The following is a 23,647-nucleotide window of genomic DNA, read 5'->3' as shown; positions in this document are numbered from 1 at the left end:
CATAGATTATACCCTACTGTGAATCTGCACTCTGACAAGCAATAAACAGCACATTGTGCTGTACATCACATATCTCTAAAATGCACTAATGCCATTACTCCACAGTGTAAAGAATGTTGTACCCTTATAATAAATAATGCAAATTTCTCCTTGGGGAGCGAGTGTACAAGCTGTGTGTGGTCCCTGCAGGGCGCACAGCCTGACTGGGCATTGGCAGGTACTGCTTTGCATACACTGCAGGGAGAACTGAAAATACACGTTTGTAGGGAACTGCCTGACAGAGCACAGAGGAGAGCTCTGCTTTGAATGTCTTGTGGAAGGATTATCTAGGAAATTTCTAACAAAGCCCTTTCAAAGTTGATTTCCAAAAAGGGATGCTAGAGACCAACTTATGAAGGGATTCAACTCCATCTAATGTATTGTTTGCTAAACTATTCATGTGCTCAGTAACTGTCATAGATTCTTAGGCCATGACTCTGATTTTATTGACTACTGAAGTAATGAATCTTAAGATTTTTTTACTGAAACAATTGATTTGAAGATGTTCTGAATATTGTGGATTTTCAAAATTTCTGATTAAAAGCTTTTAGGAGGTAACAGTTAATAGCTGAAAATAGTAGTTTGAAACTGAGTGAGGAAGGAAATTTATTTTGAAAAAGACATTAAAAACTAAAGCATGGATTCAGAACCTCATTTCTAGCCATTTCAACTATAAATTGCTGTCTTCTATAAACACTTCATTCTGTCAAGTGAGATTAAATTTTTCATTTAGCTAATTTTTAAAGTTTTTTATTTTTATACTTTCCTAGTACACAATAATTGAATACATATAGTGTAAAAGACAGCTTTAAAAAAATGAAAGGGGCTGTTGCTTACTGTTCGAAGGGACTTTTGCTTACCTCTTCTCTAAAGCAGAGAGGTGAGAAGTGTGTGATTACGCACACCTTCCTGACTCATCTTACAAAAGTAATTGGAAATTCCAGAACTTGGGCTTTTGATCCTAAACCTGACAAGAAGCTTAAAAACGTACCTGGATACAGTGGGAGGAGAACGTTCCAGTGAAACGCAAAAGCATTGAAGAACATGTGGACAAGCTGTTCCTTCTGGGGATTTGGTAGATACAACAACAGTGCATACATTAGAAATAAGTAGATGAACAGTCAGTGCTTTTCAGCATTTCTTTTAATTACTTTCATGAACACTTATCTGAACTTGTTTCATAAAATAAAAAATAAATGCATATCTTAAAGCATAGGTTAATAAACTTAATATGCTTTTGTTAAATAATGCACTGCAATTTGCAAGTTACACATTTTTTCTTGAGATTGACTATAAATATCAGCTAAATTATGCATTCATGTAAGTATGGTTTCCAAGATTTCATTTAACATCATATAGTACTGTGGATTAAATTGTTTTCTGAATATCAACAACTTCTTTATAAACTTCTGTGCTTTTTAATTAAACAAGATGAGAGATAAGAATTAACAGATGTAGGCTTCAGTGTCTAGTGGTGGATTTTAATGTACTGCAGTGTGGCAATTTCTTTAACATCTTTACTCAGTTCAACCAAAAGAAGGTATTGGACAGTCTCACCATGTGTCCTGGTTTTACCTAAGAGTGAGTTAATTTTCTCCCAGTATCTGCTACAGTGCTGTGTTTTAAATATAGGATGAGAATACTATTGATGACACACTGATGTCCTGGTTGCTAGGAGCAGTACTTACACAGAGTCAAGGACTTCTCAGCTCTTCAGCCCACCCCACCTGCAAGGAGGCTGGGTGTGCACAAGGAGTTGGGAGGGGACACGGCCAGGACAGCTGACCCAAGGGATATTCCACACCATGTGGCATATGCTCAGCATATAAACTAGGAGGAAAGTGGTTTGTTTCACCAGTTGCTCTAATTCTTAGTATGTCTCCATCTATTTTTTACACTTACTATGAAAATAGACTTGGGGAGTTAAGAACAGTGGAAGAAATAAAAAGATCCAGTGATAACTGCAGAGAGCATAGAGCACAGGGCAGTGAATCTCCCAAGCCAACCCTTGGCCAGTTTTCCTCTCCGTTCAATGGATAACTATTCCTGTTGCAGAACTACAATTTAGTAGTAAGTTAATTTCATATATAGAAGCTTTGATGTCATCTGCCCATATGGTATTTGGCTTTTAGTGCCTCAGTCTAATGAAGATCAATAATTTTCTGTGCTTTTTTTTTGGTGTCTTAGGTGAACTTTTTAGTACAGTGTCAATACAAAGAAGCAAGGAACAAAACTAGAGAGGGAGCTGGACATACCTGAATAAAGAGGAAATACTTTGCTGCATCTTTTAATATAAATAGGGTATTTGTTGAATGCTAATTGTGTGCTGTGAGGTGAGGATGCCTTTTGAATACTTAACCTACATATGAATTTATAACTCTTATTTTATAGAAGTAAATTTAATCTCTCATTATTTTAATATTAAAACATCTATCTAGTATGTATGAGTCTGAATAAAATTTAAGGTAGAATTAATGAATTTAGTGAATGGTATCTTTTTTCCAATTTTATATTTTTTACTTTTCACAGGAGACTCCGAAGTATGGTTGGAATGAATATTACTCTTGTGTGATGACTGTAACCAGTGAGCATCTCAGAGATCTATGGAAGCAATTTCGGAGACGAGATATGCTGAGATAAAGGAAGAAAGCAGGATTATCTGCACTGGCTAAAATTATTTATTCCCATGAATTCTTAATGAAGAACAAACTAACCCAGGTGAATGGTGAATCTTCCAGCTGCACTAGAAAACACAGGACTTCTTTTCCACTTAGTATAGTGATCATCAACTCTTAAAACTGCTTTTCAGTATGTATTCTATTTAATTGATGAACTAACTATGCCATGTGAGTGGGAGAAGCCTTCTTTCGTAAGAACACCTTTTGAATATTATTTTTTATTATTTTGAGATAAATTTGTCATTTAAAAGGAAACAAAAATAAGTCTTACACCTGGGCAGGAAGATGTTTGGAGTGAAGAGAAACTGCCTGCATCAGTTTAGACTGTGAATTCACTTTCAGATGAGCACTATTAAAAGTTTGTGCTAAACTGAAAATGAGACTACATTAAGTAGCATAACAATTACATATGAGTTGAATGGACAAATTAAACTCTTAGAGGGTGTTATTTTGCAAGGAGTAAAGCTGTTATGGTCATAATGTGAATGATAGGTATTTACCTAGGAAAAGTACTGTATGAACTACAATGTTCAGATTCTTCAAGTCTTATTATTATGTTTATGAATTTCTCCTTTAAAAAATAGTAGAGGTTTTAAGATGTCTTACAAGCAGTGTGTCAAAGAAAAGTCAAAATGTTCAAATTCATGTAGCACACACTTTGTAATATTTATTATAAATTTTATTGCCATACACTGGTATGTTTCTGGTAGAGTACAAATTCATGTGTTTCTTGTGAATAGTGCACTTTTACATGAAGTGGCACTGAGTAGAAATTATAGTTGTCTAATTTGCTACTCTGGAATGCCATATCTCAAAACTAGATAAATAGCTTGTGTTTGTGTCAAACAAAAAAACAAAACAAAACATGAATGCATGCACAATACAGAACAACACTAAGTAATATTATTTGAATATTACTTGTTTGCTATTCAGCAACAGCATATTTCCTTACTGCCTATTAACATTATTGTTAAGTAGTAGGAATTAAATCAAGAACACATATTTTTTACACCCTTCTTGAAAAGATTTACTGGATAATGAATAAATCTGTATCTGTTTAGGAAAAGACCGTGCCATGAAATAATTCCAGCTGAATACGCACACACTTGAACTAATATCAATAAATTGTCATCAGAAGCAGAAATATTTGGTAATCAGATAATCAAAACAGAACTAAAATAATGCTTTTAGATATCTTTCTAGTCCAAATCATGAAATAAAATGTTTTACAATTTTATTCAGTGCACATGTTGCTCAATTACCATCTTAAATATCATGTGAATAGATGTATGGTGTCTGTGTAACAGTGCACCTAAGTTTTGAAATGCTTAATTTATAGTAACATATATTTCTGGTAGAAAAATCAAAACAAAATGAGAAGGAAGCTTTTTTTAAGAAATTCCACACTGGGAATTGTAGAAAAAAATATGTGCTAAATGTGGCTTTTATCTGAAAAAAAACCAAAAAAAAAACAAAAAAAAAAACGGAGGCCAGTTCAGAAAACTGTATCATCAAAGGATGATACTTCAGTTAATATTTGTGATAAATAAATTCAAAATTTCCAGCTTGGTGTCCTTAAACTATTGACAGCAAGAAATAAATGAAATAAATTGAGATAAAGGTTCTTGGATTGACACAGCAGAACACAGATAAGCTGCCGTCCCTGTGTGATCCTTTAGGGAATCAGCAGTATTCAATGTATCGTCTCGGTACGCAAAACTGTCTCACTGCTTCTTGTCAGCATATGCAAAACCCAGTTTGCTACTACAGTGGTGAAGGATAAAGAAGAGAGGAGAAAACATTGGGAGTCACAGAAGGGGTTCCCATCCTTCCTTTTCATTCATGACTGCCACTCACAGTGACCTCCCCTGGGAGGATGCAGCTGTACCATCATCATTTGACTGCTCCACTGCCCTAGGCAATAGTGCACTTTGCTTTTATGGCTGGCTTGAAGCACTTCTAGCATTTTTCTATATATTTCCTATCTATAGATACTTAATATAAAATAGAATGTGAAAGTGTCAGATTAGTTTTTAAGACTATTTTTTCTTCATGTTTAATAATATTATTTAATATAAATATGAATATATACATATAATATTCTTGTTTATTTCAAAATAAATGCACTTGAAACTAATTTTCTTTGCAGTGTATATAATTCAAATTCTTTTGTCATAATAATCTTTTTTTGGTAACGTGAATGTGTAAGCACTTTGAAATAGAGCATCTTGCCATGACAAAAAAATAGACTTGTTTTCTTCTTTTAGTCATCTCTTTAGATAGCTTCACTTTTCAGCCACAGAATTCTGCCTAAAAGACCTGAAAATGAAAGGACAGGTGAAAGCAAGGCACAGTAATGGCACATGCCATCTGCTGTAGAGGCACCCCTTGGATAAGCAACAGTCACTGGGCTCAATAAAACCTTATTAAAAATCTGCAAAATTCCTGGCAGCACAGAAGATGTGTATGCTGCAACTAAATTGTGTGAAAAGTTGCATAAATTAAGTCTTTGTTTAAAAGCAGCTCTTGTTCTCCTCTGTAAGTTAAGAAAATTGTAATAATGCAAGTAAATATTCAGAGGATGCTTAGGAACCACCCACAGATGCCCAGACCAGCTCGGATAAAATGAGAACTAGCAAACCTCAGCTTTGGGTAGCCTTGGGATACTAAACTGCTTTTGCCTGAGCTGTGGTGAACCCCTAGCTCCTGGCAGAATATCCTGTGGTGCAGGCTGCTCCCTGATAATCTGCTGGTGTTTCAGATCCCAGTGGCAGTTTCCCTCCTTGCACATTTTAGCAGTAAGTGGATACAGACTCCTTCCACTGTAGATTCTGGCTTTGTATGACATAGATTATCAGCCTGAAGGGACAAAAACCCAAACTATTGAACAGTGACTTTCAGCATTTTGTTAGTCACACTGCCTGGTTTCTGTAGTTATCTGATCTCTTCTTTTCCACCTAAACATCAGGATATAAATGCATTGAAATAAAGGGGGGAAAAATTATACAGGAATTTTTCACTTTGATGCAACATTGTGTGATATGATCATTGCCTAATGATGTGTCTTGCCATCTTGTCCTACTGAGGATATAGTCAAGACAGTGTCTAGGAAAAGAACTTGAGACTCATTCTTGCAGAAGGAAAAGAATCAGACCAAAAGTACACTATTCAAAAATGGATCTGGAACTAATTTGTAGCAATACCAAGTCTGAATTCCCCTTAAAAGCAAGCCAAAACTTATATGAATATTTTTAATATGTGTGAGGTCTGAATGCACAGTATTCTTCCCTATATCTAAGAATCCATGAAAGCATTTGGCACCCTTAACCTGTCAGCAGACAGTGCCCTTGGATATATTGCATTTATTTTCTTACATATAAAATTTAATACAAGGGGTGTGCTTTAATCTTGAATGGGTAATGTTAATTTTCACCACTAGTTTGACTTCCAAATTCCTCCCACAGATGAACATTATAATTAGCTAGTAGCATTCTATAAAAATACTAGTACCCACTTGAATTTTTTAATTAAAATATGTAATTTTATACATACAGATATACATAGAAAAAACAATTTATTACTTGTGGATTTTTTTAACTCTAACCCTGATTCAGAAGCTATAACCTAGATTCAAAAGAGTAAAAATAAACTTTCAGGTATTCTAATCTCTGCAATAAAATGCTGAGTCTGAAGTTAGTTACGTAGGCTTTACAAAAAATGTCCTTACACTTGGAAACTGTGTGACAAAACCCACTACAAGGAGCAACAATGAATACAGAAGTCTCTGCTCTTTCAGGTAGATGCCCTAAGAGGCTGCTGGAGCATCTACTTTCTCTGTGCTATGACCCTTGCAACCTCTTTGTATCATTTCATGAAGATAGTGGACAAACTACCAAAACTGGCTTGCAGTTTGGCAGTTAAAGCATTTCCATGGGAAGTGGAAAGAAAGAAAATGTGGCTGTTGCTGCATTTTGGGCAGACGTATTCTAAGGATCCCAGCAACAAAAAGCACGAACATAGGCAGGTATTTAATCCTTGGACAACAGCCAAACCTAGATATATGACCAAGGCATGGAGTGGCTCAAGTCTGTCAAGGCATTTCAGGGCATAAGCTGTAAAAGTAAGTTTTAAACTACCCTGTCTGGAAGAATTGGGGGGGGGGGAGAGAGAGAAGAAAAAGGAGGTTATGAGATTGCTCATTTTAAATTTAGATGTCTGGTTTTGGAGTCAACCATTAAATCACATAACTTCTACTCCAAAGGGCAGAAAGCACTGGAATGGTGCACACAGCATGGGATAAGGTTTCTCACATACGGCTCTTGAAGGGTTTTCTGCTGCAGGGGTTTTGATTTTTGCCTAAGCAGAGACCTGCTTTAAGGCACTGTACAGGGCTCCATTGCACAAGAGCTAGTACTGATTTGAACTGGTTTCGTTTTTTCCCATGTTTCCCACCTGAAGTGACAAATGCAAAAGCAGCAAGGGAATGAAAATTCCCAGATGAATGCATCTGGGGAAAAAAAAACAAAACAACAATGCAATGAAAAAAAATTACCACTGTAAGTGACAGAAGAGTGGGTGGATAATAAGCCCAAATAGGACTTGAAAAAACTTCCCTGAAGGCAGACTCTGACAAATATAGTATTGTATCAATACAGAGGTAGAAATCAAGATTTGAGGAAGGAATTGGAAAGGAGCTAAATGGGCCTCTCCTGTGGGGAACCAGGAAAATTGCCACAAAAATTTAAGAAAGAAAAACATACAACAGTAGGTTTGGGCACATAAACAGTTGCAAATAATTAAGTACCAAGCCGGGATGAGATGGTGAGCAAGGAGCTGAACGCATCTGGGCCAGCCCTTCAATTAAAATACATTTGACAGCTAGCCGAGACTGGGGAGGCTACTTAACAGCTTGTTTTCATGTAGCCAGGAGCTACGAACTATACACAGATGGTCCCTAACTCCAGCTGGGATACAAGATACATTGTCCAGGTGATGTCTTACACCAGAAATGTTAGAGATTTCTTTTCCTGTGTTTCATAAGTGTGGTCCCACACCCAAACATTCTGGAGAGATGCAAGCGGCACAGTCACTGTCAGGAAGGCCAGGAGCATCCCTGCAGGGCTGCTGGTTCACCCAGTGAGAGCTGAGTGCCTGTCTGTCTGTGTGTATTCTTGCTTCTAGCAATCTGCTGCTCTGTGTATTGCACTTGTGTAGGAGTAAATATGTGTTTTCCTGTCCTACTCTCCCTCCTCCTCCACTGAATACATGGGACCTGGTGGGGGAGAAAGTATTCCTTTCTATCAGATTGCTTACAGACAGGAGAAGAGCCCCCTAGACTTGCAAAGGAGTAGTTTTTAATTAAAGAAGTAGTTTTTAATTAGGACTGCATGCTAAGGGTGTCAAGATGCCTTCCTTCAGAAAGAGGCACAGTTTTCACTCCCCATTCTGTATCTGAACCCAGCTGGAATCCACCTGTCAGAGCAAATGGAAGGAGAGAGTACCTGCTTCATTAATGTCAACTAATCAAGGACCTTATCAAGTGGAATGGCAAAGGGAGGAAGCCAAACACAGAGATGTACAATGTACCTGAACAACACTCACAGAGACAACAACAGGGACAGCCCTGGTCAGCTAGAGTACTTGGCAAGGGTATGTGGAGAGGGAGGATGCTTGTTTCAGACTGCAGTGAGCACCAAGCTCGACAGCTGGTGATTTGGGACCATGGGGCAGGTAAGAAGGTCTAGGATCTGGGCAGGGCTATCAGAACACCAGAGAGGCCATGCCTGTACTTGGGGATCTGCAACAATGCATGTGCTTGTGAGGGTAGAGGAGGGAGGCATGTGTATTTTCACTAGTGACCCTCAGCCTTGCCAGCCAAAGGGGACAAGGGGAAAGGCTGTTTGTTGGTACTTGCGAGAGCCCTGGGCAGAGGTGCTGTTGAAGTTGCTGCTGGTTGAGCAGGAAAGCAGCAGCCACTTTCACCAGCCTGGGACAGAGACACCAGGCCCCCACACTGGGGTCCAGCAGGGAGGAGGATGCCCAGCCCCAGAGCTATGGGTGGCAACCCCTTCCTTTAACATCCCTTTGCACAAGTGGGTACAGAGAATAGTCAGAAGCAGCAATGTTAGAAATACCCAAATGTCTGCCAGGAGAGACACATTTTAAAAAATCTACCAGCAATAATTTGCATATACCTTGCCTGAGGGGAAAGCCTGAGTGGTACCACTTATGACAAGAACATTTTATTTCAATTTGCCAAACACTCAAGCTGCCTCCTCAAACCCCAGCTTCCTTCAGCCCCGCTCCTGACAAGAAAATTACCTTCATTTCCTCTCTCTTTCTTTCGAACATGTCATACAAGCAGCAATAAACTGTGCCCCAAGAAACCTCTCTCACTGCAGAGACGAAGCCCAAGTACACTGATTCGGGAAACCTCTCCATTAATACCCAATGGCTTGGACTGTCCCAAGACTTACTTCTGCCGTAACACAATGCTCCTTTGAATATGCTTGTTCTTGAGTTTTCCTGCTGTTACCTAAAATTTCTGCAAGTCATACCCAGAGGGAGGAAGAGGAGGAAAAGCACGGTGGAAAGGATGTGTCGTGACCCAGCTGGAGAGTGCTGAGAGTCAGGGAAGGAATGGAAAGTAACTGTGGACATGAAGCAGGGCTAGAAAGCCCGTGTCCATGGGGAAAAGACACAAGGAGAGGAGAGAGGGATTCATTACAGCTCTCTGACCAAAGGATGCTCCAAGGTAATTCAGAGTATTAGTCAGGGCAAGCTGTTTTGTTCCATCTAAATTGAAGTGAAGTTTGCCTGTTTATTTCACTAATTTTGAACCATATAACCATGATTTTGGAGCTATGGTAAAGCATACACTATAGTAATTATTCATGTAATTACTAGCACATGAAATAAGAGAATTCTGATTACTGTGAATGTTGAGCAGTGAGCAGAGGGTGGTAGTGGCCATGGAAAAGGTAGAATGCTGAACTACACCAGCCCATTTCCATGAAGGGATAATGAAAAGCTTCTGAACAGAATTGGTATGATATAATTTAAGGTCTTTGTAACTCGTCATCTTTTTATTCCCACACTTCTGGCAAACTACCACCTCTCTATATGCATCATATTTTATAATAACTATGATTCCAAAGAATAAATGACTATGTTATGAAGTTTTCTCTAGTGTTTACTGTGTTTCCCTGGCGTGTGTTGTTAATAAGCCCCATGTCACATACAGCATTTTAAAATGGTTTACAGGAAAAACCTTTTCGTAGCACCTAAGACAATGCAAAACCTACTTCATCCTTACAGTATACACAGCATCTAGCTGCAAACTTCTCAAGGTACAGACATGTCTCCCTGGAAACACAGACTACAACAGACGCATTATCCTTGATACCTGAGAAAGGTCACTGTCACGTATTTCCAAATAAGTGCAAAAAGCCATCAAATGAATTTAATTGCCTTCATTTCCTTTAACTTTTGCCAGCAGAGCATGGGGCTTGCCTTCAGGCAGTGGCAATCTTATTCCTTCTGCTTTTAAAATCTGTGTTGAATAATCACAGATGTTTTCATTAAAACATAGTAAAGCAAAATCCCTTGACTGTTCTGTTAAAATGCTGGCTTCAGCAATGACTTGGACAATTAATTAAGGTAAAATAAAATGCTTTTATTGTCTACATCATATTGGTTTCAGTCTCTTTACTCTTGTTTTGAGAAATATAGCATGCAGGAATATAAAATCTAGCTTTTCAGCACCATTCACTGTATCTTCACCTTTAAATGTATAATACAAAATTCCCCATTATGCAGAGTCTTTTTTTTAATTATTATGTTTCTATCGTTTGGTAGCATATTTCTTTTTTCACTGTATCTTCACCTTTAAATGTATAATACAAAATTCCCCATTATGCAGAGGCTTTTTTTAATTATTATGTTTCTATCTTTTGGTAGCATATTTCTTTCATTTCTCTACTCTAATAACCATACATTGAGGAAATGGTTTTGCTGAGCCCTTCAGAATGATATACAAGTCTTTTTCCTGAACAGGCAAGGATGATTTACTGCCATGGGAGTAATATGGATGATATATATGATATATATCTGATATATATCTATATATCATCCCTCTCAATACATTATCCTTTGTTGGTCATTCACTCAGTTCAGTGTGGCTAACTGAAATCACTCAGTTTGATCTTACAGTAAGAGGGGTGCATGATTTTGCATCAAATAAAAACACTGCAGCCATATGGTCAACTTCTTTTTTTGTGTCTCTTCAACAAACATACTACAGCTACTCCATTTCCTACTCTGAACCTGCCAGCAACACCTGCCATTGGTTCTATCTTATTTTCTCCAATATTTTTTTCCTCTCTCGCAGCCTTTTTTTCAATGGCACTTGAAAAACTTCCAGATAGAGATTACTTATCTTCATGTGTAGTCTCTTGCATGAGATATTAGACAAGTTTTTTTCAAAGTCCAAACCCATTTTAATCAACCAGCCACTTCCCACCTACTGCACCGCTGATGCTCTGAGAGATTCCAGCAGACTGCAGCAATACTACAGGCCGTGCTCGACATTACTGGTTTTGCAGTGATAATTCACCAACGATTAGGGTGCACACAACCTAACGCAGGCTGGGTTCGATGTTATAGTTCACAAGCGTTTCATGACGATGAGTATAAAGTAAAGCCTTTCTGGGAAGGGTGAGTCAGCACAACCTTCCGCCACCTTCCCCTGCACGAACAGCTGCCAAAAGCCACAAGGCAGCCATGCCTGCCCACCGCGGCCGCCCACCGCCTCCTGCCCGCCGAGGCACGGCAGCGCGCAGCACTTGCTCCCTGTACTCCGACGCGTTACTTGCAAACCAGGCAGCGCTTTTTGTAACCGGGTGTTTTAAAGCGCTAGAAGGGCGCTCTCAAGCGTCGCCATCCCGGTTTAGGAGGGGGACGATGAGGGAAGCGGCGTCGAGCACAGGGCGCCTCCCGCCCCAGCGCCCCAGCACGTGGCGGCCGCCCCAGGCCGGAGCCGCGCCCTGCGCCGGGCGGGGCCGCTGCGCCGAACCTGGCGGCCGTGCCCCTGCCCCCGGCCCGGCAGAGATAACCGGACCCCGAGAGGACGCCACGGGCTGTGGGGCGGTTCGTCCCCCGCCGCCCTGCCCTGCCCTGCCCAGCCCAGCCCGGGGGGAGCGGCGGGCGGGCGGTGGGAGGAGCGGCCGTGCCGGGAGGGTGGGGCCGGGGCGGGCTCCGGCGGGGAGCGCGGCCGGGGCCCGGGCCCCCGGAGCGAGCGGCCGGGATGCGGTGCGGGAAGATGGCGGCACCGCCGCCGCCGGCAGCCGGGGCGCCGGGCGCTTGGGGCGGCGTGCGGCGGCGCTGCCAGCGGCTGCTCTACTGGGTGCCGGTGCTCTTCATCTCCAGCATCCTCTGCTGGTCCTACTACGCCTATGTCACCCAGCTCTGCCTGCGTGAGTGCCGCCGCGGCGGCGGGGGGCGGGCGGGACGCGGGTGGGCGCCGCCGCCCCGGCCGGGGGAGCGCAGCCGGGCGGGCACGGGCACGGGCGGCCGCCCCTGTTGTTTGTCGCGCCGGGGCCGCCCCCAGCTGCTGCTGCTGCAGCTGCCGCCGCCACGCCCGGACCGTGTCCGAGGCTGGGCTGGGTGGACCGGACCGGACCCCCCGCGCCCCGGCCCCCTGGGCGGGAGAGGGACATCCGCGCTGCCCGGTATCTCCCGGGACCATCGCGCTTGGTTCCCACTGCCACGCCGGGAGGGAGCCGGGCGCACGGGGCTTTCCACAGGCGTGAGTTTCCCTCTGTGGAGTGCGCAGAGCGTGGCCGGTCCCAGCCCCGGACACGGGAAGCGGGGCTGGCCGTGCCGCTGGCTGAGCAGAGTTCGCCGTCCCTTCGACACGCACACACATGCACACACACACATGTACGGAGCCGTATGGGGGCGGACGTGGAAGCAGGAATAGGTAACAGGAAATCCGCGAGTATCCCTGTGCCACCCTTCAGTCGTCTAGAAAATGCCCAGCTGTCGCAACTTCTTGATCCCTTCTTTGTCATCGGCAGCCTGCCAGCACATTGGGAAGCGATCCTGACCGCGCTCCTTGGCGCCTGACCCTTAGCGTCGGGCGGCTCGTTCAGTGCGCACTGGAGGCTGGGTGTGATGTGAGCGTTTGTGTGAATTAGAGCAGCCGAGCCAGAAGGGTTTGTTAAATGAGCAGCTCACCAGCCTCCCTTGGTTTGGAAGGATTTTTTTTGATTTTGGTTCTGTTTCAGTTTATCTTGTAGAAAATCATTGAATCTGATTTTTAGAGGCTGATGTGTGGCATACTGATGTTTCAGTAACAATGTTAGCATAATGGCACATGGGAATATAAATTAGATGTACTTAGTTTTCAGCTGTTTGTGTTGAAAATCTCATCAGACTAGTACCTAATTTTTAATTTTATCTTTTTTAAATTGCATACAGAAGACTGATAGGATTTTTGTCCTATGAATGCTTGGCTGAGCAGTTGAGGGATTAAGCAAAAAGTGATTGCCAGGCCTAGCACCTCTGGTTTTTGTATCAAGACTTGCTGTAATTCCTATATTGGAGGTTAGGCTTTTTGCATTTTTTCTTTGCTAACACCATTCAAACGTGTTCATTTTAAACAACACTCTTCAATAAAGTTGCTGTGCCCTCATGAGAGGAACAATGAAGCGTCTACCTCCAGCACAAGGAAGCAAATTGTCTGTAGGGTTCTGGGAATTGACTGAGTAAGCCTGGAAAGGAGAGCTGTAAGCTGACACGAGGAGGGCAGGGATGTTCCAGGGAAAAGCCACTCTGTAGTTCATGTTCTAATGTATGCAGCCTTGAGGTACGTACAGTAGGCTTGCTGTGGGCACTACTGCTTCAGTATTCTACTGTATTTTTTATTTTGCATAACTGTGCAACAGGGAAAGATTGGGTTTTAGCTTACCTGAAAGTAGGTAGCTCTTAAGGAGATGACGTGCTTGAAACTTGCTTCAGACTATAAACTCTGGTTCACTGATTCCTGAAAACCCCTCAGAGCAAAAGGCCTGCAATGGGAGGGGGAGGAAGTGAAATCCTGGGGCTCAGCTAAAGCATATTTTAACTGAATTCCTTTCAATGGACAAGGGTGATTTGTTTGTTTGTTTATTTCCCACCCACTCCCACATGTTCCAGTGGGAGCTGGCTCACCAGGTTTTTAATTCAGCGTAATAGTCATCCACGATCGCCAGTAATTCCATCTTTTATCTATATATGGATGTTTCCCCTCATTTTTGGCATATTAAAATAAAATAAGCTTATGTTTTGTCTTACTAATGAATATTTAGTGTAAACAACAGAAGGAATAACTAACAACTCTGGGAATGAGAGCCAACGGCAGGAATAGACTGTAAGCATTTCAATGCTTTGAAGCCAGCCTGTCTATTCAGTGCTTCTTTTATTCCTGCAGCTCTGAATGCTAAAGAGGACGTATATAGCTGGGGTTTTTTTTGCAGCTTGCTGTCATTGAGGCTGGCAACATACAGGGAACTGTGTTAACTGTTGTGCGATAGGACCTAGCAAGGACTGCGCTGTTGCAATAATGTAAGTGGTCTCTTTGAGCTTCTGATGATGAGAAAGTGTTTCAAATGTAGTATTTTGAATGGGTTTATGGTTTTTTTGGTTAGAGTTTATTTGTTGGGGTTGTTTTTTATTTCATCCAAGCATTACAGGAGGGATTTTTTTTCTTTTTTTAAGAAATCTACTAAGCTGATTCCTTATATACCTAAAGCTGAGTAGTTACATTACTGAGTAGCATTTTAGAAACAAAAAGGGGTCTTAGAAAAATGAATCCACTGGTTTTAACACTAGTATTGCCATGTCTAGAGTTCTGTCTCTTTTTTGAGTGGATTCAGGTAAGTGCTCGTGCAGCTTTAACCTTTAACAAGAAGGAGAAAGGTGTTGAACACTAGCAAACAGTTCTTTCTGCTGGATGTAGAATGAATACTGCAATTAAATGTGTATGAGAGTTGGTCTTAAAACACTCAACTAAAAATTGCTTACCCCTAATCCAATGCAATTCTCTTGATTTTGCCAGTACTGTCATCTCACAAGCCCTGTCTAGTAATAGTACTTCTTTTTTCACCCCGAATAACTTTGTGTTTAAACTTACTGTGTCTTTAATTATTCCTTACCTTAAAAAATTTGGAGTGTATTTATGAGAGCCTAACAGATACAGATTTGTTGCTCTTTCTCTAAAAAGGATGGGGAAATACAGGCAGTGCACAGTGACTACAGTGAACTTTGATAGCTCAAGCTGCTGAAATTTCAACCTAGGATACATGGAACAACAGTAACAGGAAGTGCAAATGAAATACTTCACCCCAGCACCTCTATCCATGTGTTTATACTCAGAAAATACACATTGGGTTCACTGTTTATGAAAACCTGAAAATGGAAATTCAGTGTTTATTAAAATCTTTGCATACTTCAAATGCAAACAAAAAAATTATTCTTACATTTCGCTTCTTAGATACATCTCTAATTCATGTTAGTAGAACCATAAGGGACTTGGAGGAGTTATCCATTCCATGCTTTAGGTAAGGCAGAACAGTAGTTACTTGCAGTTTCTGACAGCTGTTTGTCAGAAATGTTCTTTAAAAATGCAGATACTGATATCCTTTTGTTTTGTTTTGTTTTCCTACCTACTCATGATTTGGAGGTGCATGTAACAAGGAAAATGTAAAAAATCCAACAGTGTTGTGACAGATGTTTTTAGGAAAAAATAATAGTTTAGCTGATGAAAGGGTTATCCTGTAGATACCCTGTAATGGATGTTTTGTTCAGTTTTGATCCATTTTTACATGGCACTAATTTTAATTCACAGGATAATGCTTGCTTGTTCAGGGAATCCTGTCAGAAAATGCAGCTTGAATTTGTAATTTTGAAGAAAAAAAATAGATTTACTGTGGAACAAACGAGCAATAAGCATTTTGTAACTACTCCAGTGAAGGGAAAGGGAGGAAATATTGCCACCTGGTGAGTGATTTGCCTGTTTTGGAAAAGAATAAATGACTTGAGCATAGCTGAAGAGGGGGTACAACAAGACATTCACAGTACTGTCAATAATGCTCATAAGTCGCATCATTGTTTTTAGTATAGAACATGTGACTTTTATCTGTCCACAGCTACTTTCAGAATGGAACAGAAAGCATGGAATGACATCCAGCTGCTAAAGATGTTAATGATCATGAAAGATTTTTGCTGGAGGATCAGATTGATTAGTGCTGAATTGAGGTTTTTGACCCTGTGAACCATCAGGGGAATGGAATTATAACAGGATATAAAGCTGCTTAATTCATCACAGTTTAGAGGCAGAATTAATACATGCCCTATGGGCTTGGCACAGTGTCTGCAGGGCATCAGAAGTGGCAGAAAATAAGGAGATGGAACCTGATAGGGTGGGGAGGAAAAAAAGCTAAAAAGAGAAAAAGAGATAGACCCAGGATTTGGTCAGCTGGATTCGAGCTCTTTGCTCAGTATGTTCTCTAGATTAAAGGATTTATGGTTCTTGCAGCTTATGTCTTGTAACCATTTAGAGCTTAGGTTTGGCTATAGAAATACAAGTACTTTGTAACATTGCAGTTGGCTGTTGTCACATACTGGTTAAATGCCTTGTCTGCGCATTAGCTGCTAAAGTATAAAAGTACTTTGGTCCAAGAAAGTTTGCATTTTTATTCCATATTTTGGAAATACTTTTGGAAATACTACCCTTCCCCCCCCCCGACATCTGTGGTTACTTTGAGAAGAGTTTCAGAACTGGGGGCTGAAGTAGAATTGGCTTCTGGATTATAGCCAGCAGTGCTCCTGTGCATTTCCCAAATTTCATTTGAATGCTTTCTCGGACTTTTGGAGGCAGCTGCCATTCCACAGCTCTGGAACAGAACTGATGTCTTTTTAAGCATGGCTGGTTATCTCTCCATGTAGTGCCCAGTGTATTATCTGTGGGTTTTGTGCCTTGAAATGTAAACCATGGCTTGAAGTTGAAAACATAATGTCTATGGTGAAGATATAGTTACTGGACAAGATTGTGTTTTCAGGTAAAGGTTTAACACTGCTTGATACATAACTTTTAAGAGTTATTCTTGTCAGGGTGCAGTTTTTGTTTACTGAAAAGTGTCTGGCAATACTGGCAACACAAGTGTCTACAACTTTGGTAGACCTGGACACTTTTCATTCTTCAGTCTGTCTTTGTGACTTGGAAGGTAAATGGGAAGTTTGTTAAGAAGAAAGCTTTAAGTCAGTTCTTAGTCATACCCTATACAAAAGCAGTGGTTTTGTGACCTTACATGCAAAGGTACCAAATAGCAGCTGCTGCTGGACAGGTGGACAGTGGTGCACTTTGACGGGCACGGGGTTAAAATGAATCTTCTGAAACATTTGCAAATACCATCAACTGCAAATGTATGGGTTGTTGATGACTACCTATGCCAACCTTAAATATCCTGGAAATATTTCTGTTACTTTTGTCCTGAAACCAAGCACTGGAGGCACCTTGTCTCTCTGAATCAATGCAATTCACTGCTCTGTCTAGCAGAGAGGTAGGTTTTTATTGCAAGCACTGATATTTTTACTAAAGGACTATTGCAGGCAATGACAGAACACTTGTCAAAACTATAAAATACTTTTATGTGTGCACAGAGCTGAGTAAAACTGCATCTATAGATGAGTGTTTTACAGCTTCAAATATGCTATAAAGATAAAATGTGTACTTAGTTTTGTGAATCAGATCCAAGACTGATTCTTCATGAAAGTTTGAGAGAACCAGCTATTTATAGATGTGGCTGCAGAGTCTCTGCATCAGATATATCTTGTTTTCCCATTCCAGTGATTTAAATATTTTAAAAGTGTACATAAAATATGATAGCAAAATTTTGTATATTAAAAAATTAATTGCTTTCTCCCATTTTCTTTTTTTTTGTTTTTTTACTATTTTTAAATCTAGCCATTACATTTACAGTTCAGAAACTTTGATGTTGAGTTTAGAAGTCAAGCAAAATTTGACATTACAAAACCAATGCACATTTTGATATGAAATCTATCTTTCAAAATCTTTTGGGGTTTGTACTAGCAATGTGTCTTACCATGTCTCTAGCTATGTGGAGATGGACATCTACCTAGTTATTACATGGTTGAGTGAGAATTAAGATTTCTAGAGAAAATAAGTGGAAATTGAAGAAGTAGGAAATCCACTTGGTCTGACCCAGTGTGCAAGGTGTCTAGTGATGTGATTTCTCTTCCTAACAAACTAGTTAGGTGATGGAAACTATCCTGGACTTTTTAAGATCTTTTGAAACACAGCATTCTGTCATCTTCGCAGTTGTTCTCTGCAAGCGCAGGCTGCTTAGTGGCATTGACTATTGAATGTGCTGTTCCTGTTTCTGGCTGCTTGGGGCAAGCAGGGAGCAATGTTTCTGGCTCAGGAAATTGGCATCTCCATTGGCTGAAATCCTGTGTCTGTCCCAGCCTGGTCCCTAATTCTGATGAGCACCATCTGCGAGCTGCGTAATGAGCCAGAGAGGCTCTAATGATGTGACAGTCTGCTGGTACTGAACTGTAAATGGCATCCTGATGCTTTAGCAGTGCAAGGGTGATTCTTAATGAAATTGGCCCCTGCAGTATCTCAGGCAAACAAAGCTGTAACTTTTTAATGATTTCCTGAAGACAGGTCATGTTTTTATAATTATTTCCATCTCTGAGTATACAAGAGTATCATTCCATTTTGGTCTCAAAGGGATTTACCCTGTTTTCTCCCAGAAATTGCTTAGCAGTTGGGATTGCCATGTCCTTTGTGTTTATTTTAGTCATCATAGACATAAATGCTTTTTACCCGTATTATTTCTGCGCTGTTTAACTATCAGCAAATGCATTTGCAGCATTTCAGCTGATATTTATTAATGACAGAATGCACAGTCTGACCTACTTTTCACCACACTGAGTGTAACCCCTTGAAACAGAAATGAGAAAACTGCCTGAAATACTGATACAAATGATTCTACTAAAAAATAAAAAATTTAGTTTAAGTAAACATATCATGTGCTATTCAGAAGGCAGGAAAAATAGCAAACATTTATTTGATCAAATCCAAAATTAGAGGATTTTTTCATATTAGAAAATAATTTTGCATGTTCTTAAATAGTAAAAGTGTGATCTTCGGGTAAACATCTTGTAGTTACTCTAAGAGTCTTTGTATCATGGTCATTCAACAAACAGAGAAAGTTTAAATCTTTAGGAGGAATTTAGGAGAGAGTTTGATTTCTAAGAGCCATTTTTTTCCCTGTTGGTCAGTTTTGCCACATTGGTGCAAAACAAAAGGTTCTCCCACTCCCTCCCCCAAAAAAGAAAACAGCAACCAAACCAAAAAAACCCCAACCAACCAAAAAAACCCCACACCTTCATTTCCTCTCTGGTGCTGTTGTATTGCAGATGCTTGTCCCTTACTTTCCCACGCGCTGTTCTTCCTCCGGGGAGCCTTTGTCAGAGGTAATTTAAAAAGGCATAAGCAGAAGAACTGGTACTTCATTTCATGCAGGTTATTGGATATCTTGCACAGTTCCTTTCTGTCACTATCTGTGGGAATGCTTGTTGCATTGGGCAGTGCAGCCAATCTCCTTGTAAACACCAGTTGTAATATGTGTGGAGAAAAATGATGGTAAGATTGAAGGTACTGGCATCTCTTTTCAGCCTTGTTCCTTGTCTGGTCTCTTACAGTGGTTGCAGCTCAGGAGGGTATGAAATAACTTGGGATTTATACTCAGTGGTAAAAGAAATTTAAATGACAAGATACATATATTAAAAATAAACCAAAACCCAGAAACATGTTCTCACCTTCCTGGGGTTAACTGGACATCTTGGCACTTGTGTTTTAGCCTTCCTGGTCCTGACTGTCAGGAGCATTTGGGTTCCAAGCTAGATACTGCAACTGCAAAAGCTGAGAAGACAGTCCTCTGTGCAGGTGTAGAGTCTGAGGAGTGCATTTCCTTCTGGAGGTGGACAGAAATTTTCAAAAGCTTTAGGTTTGCTGTCTGGTAGAAATTACTAAATTTGGATTTGTCTGTCCTTTACTTAGAGGCATTGTGGAAAATTTAGATATCTCAGACACATTAGTAAATACATTTTATCCAAAGATACGGGGTAGAAAAAAAGATTACAATTGCTTTCACAGCAGTGTTCTGTGGCATTTCCTTGCAAGGAGAGAAAAATACCACAAATTACTGTGAAGGTTGGTTAAATAGATTTTGTTTTGAAACTGGTGATTCTGCAAAGTGTGCTTGGCTGTGACTTTTTAATTAGCAGAGAGTAGTTACTCCAAGAAGACTGGCAAAATTTCTGCATACTTTGCTGACCGTTCCAAGTGGAGAAAGAAAATCAGAATTTGAATAGTGGCTAATTTGTCTTAATTTGAGAACTCCATCACTTTTAAATTGCATGTCAGCTCTGAAGATGTCTTTTGTTTTGTAAACAGTCATCTGGTGGATGACTGTTTTCTTACAATGGTACAATTCTTTTGCGTTATTGTAGGGGAGCATGTCTGTGTCTCAGAGTCAAAGATATATACATGTTCCTTCAGCTCTTCTCTCGCAGTTTTCTAGGTGGTTACGCAGCTTATCCAATTCTAAAGAATTCAGAAAACTGAGGGCAGAATATAGTTTACTTTATAGTGGGTTATGCAACTTCTGTGGTTTCTTTCTGATTTTTTGAGGAGCTTTATAAGCATGGTTGCTTACTGCTTTCCCTCAGGTAAGGTTGGTGCTTGTTTTGCTGGATCTATAGTCAAATCTCCATTTTAATAGACCTATTTTATAATTGCAGAATTGTGAAATAATTCATTTTTGAGAGGACCTCAGCTCATCTAGTCCAACCTCTTGATAAAATCAGGGCTAGGTGTGAGGTCACACCAGGTTCTTCAGGGTTTTATTGGCTTGAGTCTTGAAAAACTTCACTGGTGGAGGCTGTGCAACATATCTGGACAGCTTCCTCTGCTGGTGAATGGTTCTCATGGTGGGAATGTTTTTCCTTCTATCAAATCTGATCCTTTAATTTCAGCTTACAATTACTGGGTCTTGTCTCTGTGCCAGTATGAAGAGCCCAGTTCCTCAGTGCCTCCCTGGAGGTCCTTGGAGGCCCTCCCAAAACCGTATCTTCTCCAGGGCTGACAAGCCCTGGCTGCACAGCCTCACTTTAGAGGATGAGTCCCTGTCACCTTCTCCTGGACGTGTCTCCTTGTTGTGTTGGGGGGCCCAAATCCCCGCAGTGTCCTGGTGTGGTCTGACGAATGCTGCGCGGGGGGGGATAAACCCTTCCCTTGGCTGACCAGCCGTGCCCCTGCTGAGCCACCATGTGGCTGGTGGCCCTTTCTGCTGCCCACCAGCAACTCCATGGCTTCTTCCCGAGTGCTGCTCCAGCCCAGCAGTCCCCAGGCTGTGTTGTTGCAGGGGGTTGCTTCTTTACAGATGCAGGACTTTGCCCTCATTAATTCCATAAGGGCCCCCCTGGTTCATTCCCCCAGCCTGTCGTGGTCCCTCTGAATGGAAGTCCTGCACGTACCAGCTGCTGTCCCCAGGGTGGTGTCATTTGCAAACTTGTAAGTGTTCACTCTTCCAGAGCATTAGTTAAGGTGTTGAGCAGCACTGGGGCCATGGCCCACCCTTGCAATGTGCAGGATGTATTTAAATGGTGGCTTTAACTCAATCACCAAGCCTGTGTTTAATCCATCAGTCAGAGGGCATGGCTCTTTGGCTTTTCCGTGGGAGTTGCCTTGTGCCTGCTGCTTGAAGACCAGCCTGGTGCAATCATTTTTATTAGGAAAACAAGAGTGGATGAGAGCTTTGTATATCTGCTGTCCTGTTACAAGCACCAGTGTATGCCAGCTTGTAGACTGCTTAACTGGTTTGGATAAATGTGTGGTGGAGTGGTTTGGGTGAAGAGAGGTTTTGATCTCTCTGAGATACCTGTTGTGGGATGGCTACTTTTAAATAATGTGACCAAGACAGGAAAATGCAGTTACTGATATGTGATATCTGTGTGCTCCCTTCTACGCCTGTCGCCCTGGTTTTTTGAGTTTTTCTAAGCCTTCTGATGTTTACATTCTTGTAATGAACTTTTTCACAGACTTTATGTTAATAATTAATTGGTTTGCATTCTTTTATGGAGGAGGAGAAACTTGATGGACTGTTGGTTTGTCCAGTGTCATTGGGAGGTGGCACTTTCACCCTCCAATCCACTGTCACTTTTAGAAATCTGTAAATGCTGGAGTCAGAATTAAACTTCCCTCTTTTTTACCTTGGAAAATCTAGTGTCCGCATCTTTCTGTTTCATGTCCTAGAGTGGCATATGCCTGACACACTTGCCCTTTCTCACTCTCTTACTGTCTTGTAATCCGTGGGCAGTTCCTTAAAGGAAATGCAACTTTTGTTTACTTTCAGTTTTTATGCTATGAAGATCTAAGGTATCACCAAATATTGGTGTCAAAACCAGTTCTGGAGTCTGGTACCTCCACTTCAAGAACAGAACATAAAGAGTGAAACCTGTGCAACCACAGTTGGAAGAAATAACTGCTCTTCAGAGATGGCTTTTCTGGGATTAAACTTTTCCAGCTTCAGATACTTATCAGGAAATGAGCCTGGGAAGAGGAGCCAAAAAACCTTATAAACAACTGATATTGTGTACTTATTCTTGTGATGAATGTACACAGCATGGAAGCTTCATAGTGTGCGATCTTAAACGTGTATTGTTTGATGATTACTCTTCCATCTTTGGCTGAAAAAAAAAGTTTAAATATTGAGTTACATCATTTTCTATTTAAACAAATTTTTATTATTTCCTTTTTTTCTTTTTTTCAGTGACAATGACAAATATTGGAGAAAAAGGTAAGATTTTTATTAGCTGTTTATTGGTGTAATTCATATATCAGAGTAGAACAGTAGTTGACTAGTAGAATTGAGAAACAGACTAACTTAAAAAAATTAGATTTGTACTTTTTTTGTTCCTCAGCACCTTTTAATGTCTTGTTGTTCCTGACTATTGCCGTAACCATTGAAAACAGAGAAGAGAAAAATCAGAACTTCTTTACTCTTCTCACTGGTTGTCTGATACGTCAAGTAAAACAATCCTTACATTGTGGTTTTTGAAGATTTATTCATAATATGGAAAGCTCATGTAAAAGCAGGATTTCCAGAAATGAGCAGTGTATTTGTGGAGTTGCAACATACTTAAATGGAAGTTGATTTTTTTTCTGCATTTTCTTAACATTTTGAAAGAAATAGAATCCTTCAGATATGTAGCCTTCTCAGAATATAATAAAACTGCCTAGTTAGCAGTCACTACGGTTCCTTCCCTGAGGCTGTAGCATGTTTAAATTGTTTTTTCCAGATGCTATTTTAATGCTACAGCACAACATGGAAGTGTAAAGTGTAGGGCTGCAGAGCTTTTGGAAGAAGAGCGTTTTATGTTTGTATAATTCCAGCAGATTTTATTAAGTCATTGGCAACTCCCTTGCTTAGAAAACATGTTTGTCAATTAAGAAACATTTGCTTGAAAAACTTTTTTTTCAGTTCAGTGATCTCATTCCCTATATGTGTGTAGAAGTGTTATCTTCTACTAGTTATTAATAATGTTATTCAAAGGGCAGGCTTTGAATTGCAGTTTCTTTCTGCTCCGTACTCGGTGGGAGGGGATAAAAGTGAGTTGATTGGCATTGCTCACAAAACACATTAGAATGATCAGCAAAATGCATTGGGGAACATTAAATTTCCTTCTTTTCACTCAAGATCTTGGGCTTCCACCAGTCAGAGGAAACTTATCCTGGCTATACTTCTGCTCTAAGATTTTTCAGGAGTGAAAACTGGGCAAATGGGGCTCAGCTGTACTGC

The 23,647-nt window shown here is 40.6% G+C and overlaps 2 protein-coding genes across 2 annotated transcripts in view; both read left to right on the top strand.

Annotated features, from left to right (window-relative positions):
- Positions 1–4,854, top strand: part of MICU3 (mitochondrial calcium uptake family member 3) — a 51,958-nt gene extending 47,104 nt beyond the window's left edge. The window contains 1 exon segment of the mRNA XM_041479885.1: positions 2,569–4,854. Coding sequence (XP_041335819.1) covers positions 2,569–2,679 — 111 coding nt within the window. The 3' untranslated portion in view covers positions 2,680–4,854.
- A 7,167-nt stretch (positions 4,855–12,021) lies between these two features.
- ZDHHC2 (zinc finger DHHC-type palmitoyltransferase 2) overlaps positions 12,022–23,647 on the top strand; it is a 35,635-nt gene continuing 24,009 nt past the window's right edge. The window contains exons 1-2 of the mRNA XM_041480127.1: positions 12,022–12,190; positions 22,619–22,645. Coding sequence (XP_041336061.1) covers positions 12,022–12,190; positions 22,619–22,645 — 196 coding nt within the window. The remainder of the gene's footprint in view (positions 12,191–22,618; positions 22,646–23,647) is intronic.

Source organism: Pyrgilauda ruficollis, unplaced genomic scaffold (genome assembly GCF_017590135.1).
Source record: "Pyrgilauda ruficollis isolate IOZ18807 unplaced genomic scaffold, ASM1759013v1 scaffold5, whole genome shotgun sequence".
NCBI lineage: Eukaryota > Metazoa > Chordata > Aves > Passeriformes > Passeridae > Pyrgilauda > Pyrgilauda ruficollis.
The sequence above is the reverse complement of the archived record's forward strand: the minus strand, read 5'-3'. Positions and strand labels throughout refer to the sequence as shown.